The sequence below is a fragment of the Arctopsyche grandis genome, chromosome 8 (genome assembly GCF_051622035.1).
Source record: "Arctopsyche grandis isolate Sample6627 chromosome 8, ASM5162203v2, whole genome shotgun sequence".
NCBI lineage: Eukaryota > Metazoa > Arthropoda > Insecta > Trichoptera > Hydropsychidae > Arctopsyche > Arctopsyche grandis.
The window spans coordinates 24,821,062-24,833,065 of NC_135362.1; the positions used below are offsets into that span (position 1 = coordinate 24,821,062).

At 34.3% G+C, this 12,004-nt stretch overlaps 1 protein-coding gene across 2 annotated transcripts; it reads right to left on the reverse strand.

Moving 5' to 3' along the window:
* Positions 1 to 8,015: 8,015 nt before the first annotated feature.
* LOC143915296 (uncharacterized) lies at positions 8,016 to 11,991 on the reverse strand. 2 transcript variants are annotated; one of them, XM_077435860.1, is made up of 7 exons: positions 11,617 to 11,991; positions 11,284 to 11,344; positions 11,055 to 11,207; positions 10,823 to 10,974; positions 9,541 to 9,748; positions 8,348 to 8,522; positions 8,016 to 8,265 (listed from the first exon to the last, which is right to left on the reverse strand). In XM_077435860.1, the coding sequence occupies exons 2-7, from the start codon at positions 11,329 to 11,331 to the stop codon at positions 8,150 to 8,152; spliced, it is 852 nt and encodes a 283-aa protein (XP_077291986.1). In that variant the 5' UTR covers positions 11,332 to 11,344; positions 11,617 to 11,991; the 3' UTR covers positions 8,016 to 8,149. The 2 variants fall into 2 exon arrangements, with proteins under 2 accessions (XP_077291986.1, XP_077291987.1); XM_077435861.1 differs by having other exon boundaries at positions 8,020 to 8,265; positions 11,284 to 11,355; positions 11,617 to 11,663.
* Between the last annotated feature and the right edge of the window lie 13 nt (positions 11,992 to 12,004).

The window sequence follows — 12,004 nt, forward strand, 5'->3', positions numbered from 1 at the left end:
TTCGTCCACAAATGTGCCTCTTCGTGTTGGTTTTCTTCGAGAAAGGTTGCTATTTCTTCTTTGAGTTCAAACACCCTTTGAATCAATTTTGCACGGGATAGCCAGCGAACTTCACAATAATACAAAAGTGAGGTATAATTAGCTTCCATAAGACATTGCTCTCAAAGGACTGTTCTTAATGTAGTTTATAATTTTTATAACTTTTGTAAAAATGCTGTTCAGTTCCTCGCTCATATTTTTTGACACTAGAGCTGCTCTGTGAAGCATACAGTGCATCCAGATAGCATGTGGTGCATTATTTTTGACCAATGCTTGAAGACCTGCTTTGTGGACATTGAGTGAGCTCCGTCGGTACACAGTCCAACGCAATTATTCCACTTTATGTCGTTTTCTTCAAAAAAAAACTGTCTATTATATTAAAAATTTCAATGGATGTGCTCTTCCCAAGAATGGGTTTGCAAAATAATATATCTTTTAATATATTATTATCCGCGACATATCGAACATATGCAATTAAATGGGCATCTTTAGCTAAAACAGAGCGTTTGCAAATGCGCAATTTTTAAAATCTTCCTCTCCGGATAATTTTTTATAGGAATATATATATATATATATATATATATATATATATATATATATATATATATATATATATATATATATATATTCCTATATATATATATATATATATATATATATATATATATATATATATATATATATATATATATATATATATATATATATATATATATATATATATATATATATATACAAATATATTTTTATTTATACATATGAAAGAAAAATAAAAATCAACATTCATACATTGAATTTTTACTGTTAAGCTACGATATGAAGTTTTATTTATTTGTTGATATTATGATATGAAAATTATTTTTTATTAAAAAGTTTTGGCGCCTCCCCTGGCAATAGTCCGCGCCTCCCAGTTTGGAAACCGCTGACTTAGAGGGATTTGGAAGCTAAAAAGTACTACAAATGAATGATAAAATACCCGACTATAGATTACAATATTCATTTTGAACAGAAAATTGACATACTTTGTGACATCGACCGAACAACACCAAGATATAGAAAAGTCGCGATATTTAAAAAACACAAATAGTGTGGCTAGAACACTATCTCAATAAACATGTTTCAATAGAAAATACTGCAAATAAAATAGTATTAACAATGGGAAAAAATCCCAAGTGAAAATACGTACTTTTGACTTTTGATTTGAACTGGACGACTACTTAGAGAGATTTTAAAGCTAAAAAGTACTACAAATGAAAGATAAAATACCCAGCTATAGATTTAAATATTCATTTTGAACAGAAAATTGACAGATTTTGAGATGTCGACTGAACAACACCAAGATATAGAAAAATCGCGCGATTTAAAAAACATATGTATATCTCCGAATCTCGAGCCAATCAACATTTCTTATTACCAGATTCATATTCACATTCTCATAGATCTATGTATAAGAAAAGTCATATCTCGTCTCTGAACCAAAAAAAGTCGTCATTTGTCGAACAGTGTTATTCAAGATTTTTTAAATATGTATGTACATACGTATATGTGTGTATTTTTATATATTATATGTATAAAAATAATAATAATGGTCCCTCACCTGAAAATTGTCCTGTCACGGTGTGAAACTTCATCTCACGTACGAAGAACATGAGAGCCCTTCGTTCCGCGAAATCCCCATAGGGCGACCATCCGTTCGATGGGAAGGGACAAGCCGGAAGTGGCATCGAAGCTCCAATTAAGCACCACCTGGCCCACCTCACGGGCTTTGCCTAATTGAATCGTAAAAATATTTATGACTTTCTCGGCGAGCACCGAGAGGAAAAGCCTGGACTTTGTCGTAAACAGTCTGAACTCGTTCCGCTCTAATTTGCTATGTAATTTCATACTAGAGACCGCAGGAAAACACAGCCTCGTTCATTCTATGTGTATTACGGAGAATTTTATATACACTCAGGGAGGAGGAATAAAATGTGTGATTTTTTTAAAAATATTATTATGTTTGACAACAATATTGTATAAGATTTTTCAGATTTCTATTCCATATATTTTGTGTTCAGTTTGATTAATGAATTAATGAGGATTATAGCAATTCATATTTAATTAATTTATATTAAACCAATTTTTATTAGAATTTTTCTACTCTATTCTACCTAGTTTATTTTATTTTTAATTTTAATTTATACCAGGAAGGTAACACCAATGCGCCTTCCTGGTCAGAAACATTGTATATTTGATACAAGTATTATTAGTATTAAAGTAAATACATATCAATCAACATTTACAGAGACATTTATGGTCAAATATATAAATTTGGGATTTCGGTCTTTCGTGTCATGCGGGGAAGACGTGCTTCCGCGTTCTCCCCGCTATTACTCGCTTAAACCCGGCTATTGCACGAAATATAATCTAAAAACTTAACCATCTACTCACTTATTTTACTAATTGCATCCTAGTATAATTTAAGTGTAAAAATAAACAGCAAATCGGTCGTAAAAAGCGGTTTTATATCAGTTATTTCGAAAAATTTTGTGCTAATTTTTGTGTCGAATCTGAGCAAAAGCATATACGAACGAGATACATCTCCTTACCTGAATACAAAAAAAAGGGTCCTTCGTCAGTCAAGGTTCGGTCCCACAGAAGCAATAAATCTTCCACATAATTGCTTCCAGCCAAAAAATCTTTAACGAACTTTACTTAATAGAATAATAGCAAACAGAAACGGTGTTTCCCAACTGTCTATCAGTTCTTTTCATATTTAAATTATATTAAAGTAATTCGTGTAATTTTATATTCTTTACTAAAGCTATTATTAAAATATTAAATTGCAAACCGCACTCACATATATAAATCCGTTGTCTCCAAAGAGGCGTCTCACGATAAAGATCTGTAAAAAAGTAGTATAACAATTGCTAATCTATTATTATCATAACTAACTACTTTCACTTACAAAGTAACCCTGTTAAATGGCATGTAATAACTCATAAGTGATCCAAGTGATACCTAGGATGACTATCTGTCAAAGCTGACCACAGAGAAGAGTCTATGGCGGTAAGAACTCACTCCTTGAATGGAAATCTCTCTCAAGTACCGCCTTTTTCTCAACACATCTTGGATAAATGCGAGAAAAATAATATCCAAACCTCCAACAAGGTAAGAGTGACGATGGATGAAAGCTTAGCTAATAGAAACCTGTATTTAGCCACGTACAATGTAAGAACGTTATCGAGTGAAGGAAGTGTGCTTGCATTAGAGAATGAATTAGAAAATATCAAATGGGATATAGTAGGACTTAGTGAAGTAAGACGAAAACAGCAAAACCAAATAATCCTAAAAAGTGGTAACTGTCTCTACTGGAGAGGGCTACCAAATGGTAGAATAGGAGGAGTAGGGTTTCTTATCAATAAGAGAATAGAAAGAAATATTATAGAAATAAGCGACATATCGGAACGTATATGCTATATAGTATTAAGAATCTCGAGCAGGTACATTTGTCAAATCTTCCAAGTGTACGCCCCCACATCTAGCCACCCAGACGAGGAAATAGAAGACTTCTACGAAAAAATACAGGGCGCATACGATAATAGCCGTCACCACTTTAAAATAATCATGGGCGACTTTAACGCAAAAATAGGACAAAAGACAAATACAGAAAGAGCAGTAGGCAATTTTGGTACCGGCCAAAGAAACGACAGAGGCGATCGCCTCATAGAATTCGCAGAACACAACAGGCTCTTTATCACTAATTCATTTTTCAGGAAAAACACCAACAATAAGTGGACTTGGGAGAGTCCTAAAGGAGACAGAAACGAGATCGATTTCATCCTAACAAATGCCCTGCACTCCGTTAAAGACGTTAGTGTTTTAAGTAAAGTAGATATAGGTAGCGATCACAGATTAGTCCGTGCCAAGATGGCCATTAATATAAATTGCGAACGTAGGAAATTAATAAAAGGATGCAGTAACTCTCCAGATTTCGCTCAACTAAGGTCTAGGAAAAAGGAATTCGAACTCGAACTTGGAAATCGATACGGGAAATTAAACCCAGAAGCAGACATCGAGGAATTGAACACTGTAATTAGTTCGGTTCTAACCTCAACAGGTAAGAAATTAGGTGGATTCAGGAAACAGATTAAATTAAGCAAAATTTCAGCGGAAACAAAAAACCTAATTAAGCATAAAAGGAATTTAGATATGGATAATAATAAGCAAGAATAAAATCTAGTAAATAAGGAAATTAAAAAGAGAATAGTCAGGGATGTCAGGGATTTTAACAGCAAGCTAATAGAAAATACCATTAAGAATAACCGTAGCCTGAAAAAGTGCAAACAGGATCTTTTCTTAGGCAAAAACCAAATGATCGCAATCAGATCAGAGAGCGGAGTAATAATTAGGAATAGAGAAGAAATCATAGACAGAGTTTACACGTTCTATGCAAAACTATACGAGAACGACAACGGCCAATTCCCCGCTCTGGAATCGACACACGGCCAAAGGGTTCCTGCAGTATTGCCTAGCGAAGTAGAGGCCGCGCTAAAAACTGCAAAGAACGGTAAAACCCCAGGGGAAGATAATATTCCCATTGACTTACTAAAATGTGGCGGCCCCCCCCTAATTAATATCTTAGCTAGGCTTTTCAGCAAATGCATCCAGAACCAAGCTATACCAGAAGGATGGAATAACGCAACTATCATTTTAATACACAAAAAAGGCGACAAAAGCGATATCAAGAACTACCGACCCATTAGTCTACTTTCAGCGGTCTACAAGCTCTTCACGAAGGTTATTACAGAAAGGCTGAAGAATATCCTCGACGAGAACCAACCTATAGAGCAGGCAGGGTTTAGGGCAAATTTCAGCACAATGGACCACCTCCAAGTAGTTGGCGAACTAATCGAGCGCGCCAACGAATATCAACGGCCATTGTGCCTAGGTTTCGTCGATTATGAGAAAGCCTTCGATACAGTTAGTCATAATGCAGTACTTAACGCTCTAAAAACACAGGGAGTGCCGGAACCCTATTTGGGACTATTAGCTGCAATATATAAGAATGCCACAGCTTCGGTTAAAATTTTTTCAGGTACAGATAGATTTAGCATAGGAAAAGGAGTAAGACAAGGAGATACAATCTCGCCCAAGTTATTCAATGCGGTGCTTGAGGGAGTTTTCAGGAAATTGGATTGGGATACAGCCGGAGTAAGCATCAATGGTCGCTTTTTGAGTCACCTTCGGTTCGCAGACGATATAGTTCTAGTTGCTCGTGATTCAGTTGACCTACTCATCAGACTAACACAGCTGGACAGGGACAGTAGAAAAGTAGGATTAAAAATTAACGTAGATAAGACTAAACTAATGTTCAATAGTTATTGCATGCCTGATAGCATCCCCTTAGATGATAAACCAGTAGAAGTAGTAAATAATTATTTATATTTAGGTCAAATAATTGACATGTCTGGTAGTAAAAATGAAGAGATAAAGAGACGTATGAAATTAGGGTGGAGTGCATTTGGACGGATGAATGCTGTTTTTAAACCAAAAATGCCACTCTGCCTGAAGAAAAGGATCTTTGATCAATGCGTTTTGCCAGTGATGACGTATGGATGTGAAACTTGGACACTGAACGCCAAGATGCAAAATAAAATCCAATGCACTCAAAGAAGTATGGAACGCTGTATGCTTGGCATAACGAGGAAAGACAGGAAGCGGAACACGTGGGTGAGAAATATGACAAGGGTAGTGGACATAGTGGATAGAGTGAAGAGATTGAAATGGCAATGGGCGGGTCACGTAGCTAGGAGGATGGACGAAAGGTGGACAAAAGAAGTGCTTGAATGGTACCCGAGAGAAGGCAAAAGAGTAAAAGGAAGACCGCAAGGAAGATGGGTGAACGAAATTAGGAAAATGTGCGGAATGAGATGGATGAGTGTTGCGCAAAACAGAGACGAGTGGAAGCGTGTTGGAGAGGCCTTCATCCAGCAGTGGATGGCGAATGGCTGTAAATGATGATATAAATTTGCAAAATTTTATACAATTCAGTGAAATTTGAGATTGCTGCAAACTCAAACGATTTGCAAGAATATGAGTAAAAGTAAGAGTAACCGTTTCAATGAAAATCAGATGAATTAGAAAATTCTGATAGGAAACGATCGACCTGGAGTCACAAATTCAAGGACGGGCCAGCAAAAACCAATGGTATTTGAACCCGAACTTTGTTCAAAGCATTATATGATTTATTTTTTTAAAGTTTGGACCATTAAAAGAATTCGTAGTGCGCCACAAATGTCAAAAACTTCTTGTCTAGTCTATTTATAACTACTAGTCTATTCTGCTAGATATATATGTATGTATGTATAGGTAAACATGTTCATCCAATTTTGATTTCTGTGATTCTTGAAGGCTACTTAGGGGCTATAATGTACTTTATATGTTGTCTTTTGTATGAAGATTTGTCTATGTGGACTTTCTCAAAGGATTTATCTGTTGAAGTTGGAACTTCGACAGACATTAATTTTCAGATTTTTAGGCAGATATTTCAGTATCTTATGTTTCATACTAAATAAATTCAGATATGACCAACCCACGACTTTATCTATGTATTTTAAGAATATAACAAATATAAAAAGTAAAATCAGACAATGATTCACATATATCGATAAGATAACATTTTCGATACAAGTTTGAACGCTAATGTAGAGAAACTCACACGAGACAAAAATTCTACTTCCAGTTGTCGGGTTTTGTTCAATTTTTTTTTGTTGCGTAACATTACTATGAATATTATTTATATTAATTTAAAGAAGACAGCAAAAATTTAAAAACTCAAAATAAAATAATGTTTTGAAAAATATTACTAATTCCGGTTAAGGAATTCTAACCAAAACCATATCAACTCATTTAGTACATAAAAAATACAAATATGATTTTTCAGTTTGATCCTTTCAGTAGTGTGAAAAAATATCGTGTGGTAAGAGCATTTTTGACTTTATTAAAAGGAAAAATCCCACTTTCGGTTTATCAAACTTGTTGATTTTTATTTACATGAAATTGATACAAGAATAATACTGGAATTTTCTCCTGAAAAGCATACAAATGGTCGTCAAAATAATAGATGAAATATCAAACAAGAATAAACTGCCACTTTTTGCCATTTTAATTCAATATATTGGACGATTCAAAAAAACCTCGATTCCCTAGAGTAAAAAGTACTACCTTCGGTGAAGGTAAAAATATTTTTAAAATTCTAGCTTATGTAAGTTATTATATCGATTACATGTAAAAAGTTTCAATGTGATTTGTTGAGTATAAAAATTTAAAAAAATAGAACACCTACATATAAGGGGAGATACCACTTCCGGTCAACTTAAAAATTTGAAAAATATTTACGTCACAGCGTATCGATAAGCAATTTAGTAATTGACACACAAGTTTCTGTTCGATTGGACTAACGGTGTTCAAAAAATCTCCAAAATACTCAGACACATATATGTACTAACATACTAACAAACTAGCACGCACATATTTTACCTAAACCATGAAAACATTATCAGTGATCGATTCTGAGTTCAAATCAGTCAAAATTTCCGAGTCGAATTTTCGCATGATCACAAAACTTTATATATTGTTACTACGTACATATGTATGTACAAATGTATATCTACATAGATAAAGTAAAAATATATTGTAATTAAAATATATAATTCATTATTTCATAAAATTTTGAGTCTTTGAAATATAGGCAAAGACACAAATAAGATCACTCGATCGATTGAACATACATATGTACGTACATACATATGTTATGAACACATTATCTGTTGGAGGATTAGTTTCTTGGTACATATGTTAGAAACGTTACGAATATGTATAAAATCGCTTAAGATTTACCTATCTGTAGATAAATCTCAATGTGGATGGTCACCTTTAGATCTATGTATGTATGTATATGATTTTTTTAATAATTTTTCAAATAAAACTACATCAAGTTAAGAAACATTTATGTATTTGTAAAAAAGTATTTTTATTTTAACATTATTTAATTAGAAATGTATACAAATTAACGCGAACATTGGATATTCAAAAAATATTTTACCCACCAATCAATTATAAGTTGGACTTAGCACATTTTGACTAAGGCGGTGTAAGAGTGACGACTACTTTTCATTGGTCCAATGGACGTCCATTCTTTCATATTTGGATTGTATTCTCTCACTGTAAAGGAATTTTTATTTCCTAGAAACAATAACATTTTTAGCATTATTTTTTTATAATACTATACATTGTACATATATAACAATATTATGGAAAATCTTACCGAAGCAAATAATTTTATTGTCGTGAACAACTGCACTATGTCCCTTTAGAGCTTCTGGTAAATTTGGGACTTTAGTCCAATGGTTTTTTACGGGATCAAATTGCTCTACTGATGAAACAGTCTCGTTACCATCATCCCCTCCCATTACATATATGTTATCTTTAAGATTAACTGCCTGAAAGTTACAAGAAGATTAATTTAAAAATGTAATTCACATAAAAATGAGTATTAATGACATATTCAAGACTATTTCGGGGGAAGAAAATACGTCTCTGTGATACAACACACGACTCCGCGAGATAAATAGCTATCAAAAGCAGTACATATCGTAAATTTCGTTCAGCGAGTGGAAAAAATTGAGACAGTGTGCGTGCTCGTGTGTAAACAGAGCATTAGTCTGGCTCCGGCTGTCGAGGTGAATTCACGCCTTTTTTTCTCCTTGGTAGAAGCGTGGCTTGACATTTTATAAACAAGCGTCTGACATTTTCTCCTGATTTTGAGCACCTGACTTGGAACGAGTAAAATAAGCGTCAGATGTTACAAAGATAAAAACATCCACGAAGACACGCACACACATTCATTCATCATTTTAAACGTGTGAACGGGTTGGATCGACGAGCGTGTAATGTTCGCTCTCAAATTACCTTACATTGTATTTATGTATATACATATATAACATGTAAGTTTATTGTAATTAGTGTATCAATTTCTTTCTGAAACCACCGTTGAAATCAACGGGCATAACCTGGTTAGTACATGTATTATATACATATATGCGCAACGCATACTTTGTAGTCAACCGGTAGTTACCAACACTGTCTCAATTTTCTACACTCGCTGAACGAACTCTATCCAAAGATATGCAATAGCTTCAATTAGATAAGACCCGATTGGTCAAGGTATAATTTTAAATATTGCAATAAATCAGAAGGATTGAATATAAAAATGTCAATTCTTCATAATTGTCCTCCAAATCAACTGTCTTTCAATTGAAAGTTCCTTTTGACATTTTTTTATCACACTAATATGTTTCTTGTTGACATCTAAATGGGAGCCTTCTGATAGGACTTTATGCGTAGTTTGAAATCGAATTAATTTATAATTATTTTATTTTTATGACTTTATCGCCATCGAATATACAATGTATGTAGGTATGTGTAAACCCCATACATTTACGAAAATAATACACTTACAGCAAATTGCATCCTTTCTATATTCATTGGACAGACGAACTTCCATGTATCCGTACTTGTGTAATATACTTCTACATCTTGTAAAGTATTGTCATTGTCATATCCCCCAATGACATAAATAGTATTTTTGATCACTACTGCTGCATGATTAAAACGTCTAATATGCATGGATGAAACAGTTCTACAAACCTCACTCTCAATATTAAATCTGGAAACGAGATGATAAAACATTCAATATATGTATGTATGTAGTACATATTAGGTGGGCTGAAAAGTTCGTAAGCTGACACATAGATAGCGCTTCTAGTATTAAATCCATATGATTTTTAGTTAGCCCTAACCTTAAAAAGACACGTGTATAAATTTGCTGTTACACGGCTGTTACCGACGAAAACATCAAAAAAGTCCACAAAATAATTTTGGATAACAGTAAAGTGAAATTGATTGAGATAGCTGAGACCCTAAAGATATCAAAGGAACGTGTTGGACACATCGTGAATGAATATTTGGGTATGCGAAAGCTCTGTTCAAAGTGGGTGCCGCGCGAGCTCACAATCGACCAAAAACAACAACGAATTGATGATTCTGAGCAGTGTTTGGAGCTGTTCAATTGTAATAAACCCGAATTTTTCCGTCGATATGTGACAATGGATGAAACATGGCTCCATCATTTCACACCGGAGTCCAATCGACAGTCAGCCGAGTGGACTGCACGTGATGAAGTGACTCCAAAGCGTGGAAAGACGCAAAAGTCGGCTGGCAAGGTTATGGCATCAGTATTTTGGGATGCGCATGGAATAATATTCATCGACTATCTTAAAAAGGGAAAAACCATAAACAGCGACTATTACGTAGCGTTATTGGAGCGTTTGAAGGACGAAATCGCGGAAAAACGGCCCCATTCGAAGAAGAAGAAAGTGCTGTTTCATCAAGACAATGCACCGGGCTTCGAATTGCTTCTGCATCCACCGTATTCTCCAGATCTGGCCCCCAGCGACTTTTTCCTGTTCTCAGACCTCAAGAGGATGCTCGCTGGACAGAAATTTTGCGCCGATGAAGAGGTAATCGCCGAAACTGAAGCCTATTTTGAGGCTAAATACAAATCGTACTATAAAAATGGTATCGAAAAATTGTATGACCGCTATAATCGTTGTATCGCCCTCGAAGGCAACTATATTGAATAATAAAATCAAATTCTAACAAAAAAAAGATTTTTTCTATGCTAGCCTACGAACTTTTCAGCCCAACTGTTATGTACATATATCACAAATGATGGACTTACGCCTCGACAGAGTTCAAAGAATTATCTCCAGAATCAACTCCTCCTATTACATATATAATTCCATCAACCTCTGCAACTGCTGCATTTGTCCTCCTATACTGCATCGGGGACAACTCTTTCGAACTCTTCAAAACCAAATCCAAACACCATACCTGAAAAAGAAGTAAATTTTTAGTATAAGCTTATTGGAAAAAATAGCATATTTATTATTTTATTTAAACTAAAATTATACCTTATCGGAAACTCGGTTATCCAATCTCCCACCAAACATATACATTTTTTTGTCCACGATGACAGATGAAAATTCTTTCATCCTTTTTCCAAAATTATAAAAATTGTTCCACCTTTTCGAAATCGGGTGGAATTCTTCAACCAAGCCGGAATTCTGTAAGCATTATAAAGTTATAATAAACTAAAAACGTCATGTAAATACAGCAAAAATGACATGCAATCGGACTCACATCATCGTCTATTCCTCCTACGATCAAAAATGAAGTTTTAGTTTCCATCGTTTAAGATATTCTAAAAATGTGCTTAAAATTATAAATTGAACATTTTAAGGGTTATATAATTATATATTTATTTTAATAACCGATTTCCATATTATTGTATACGTGGCGTGGCTTATTTTATACGTACCAGTGGCGTGCAGTGGAAATCTCTCGGATATCCATCTGTATTTATCTGTCGACGGAAACAGAGAAATTTTCACCGCACGCCACTGGTACATACATATGTATGTATGTACACTTTGCATGTTTTATAAAAGTTAAATTAATCATTTTTAAGCATACCTTGCGAGCGTTCAATTCGATCAGTTGAATGTTACTGTTGAGACTGTTGAGATAGTGTTCTAATCTATCTACTCCAGATTAGATTAGAACACATTTACCGTCCAATATCTACATATAATAACTACAAATATATCTATATGTACACAGCTGATAAGTTGTGTTGCGAAATTCGATTTTGTCAAAAAAATTCATATCAATGACTGCATTATATTTTACCATTTACGCGTTTTGTGTTTCGAAAAATGCTCACTTTTATATATGTATATGTAGCTAGCTGAACCCGGCATGCATTGCAATGCCACAATAACCCATGCAATTCCCGTTCCCATTCCCGTTCTCGTTCCCGTTCCTGTTCCCGTTCCCATTCCCATTTATAGATATAGATCCC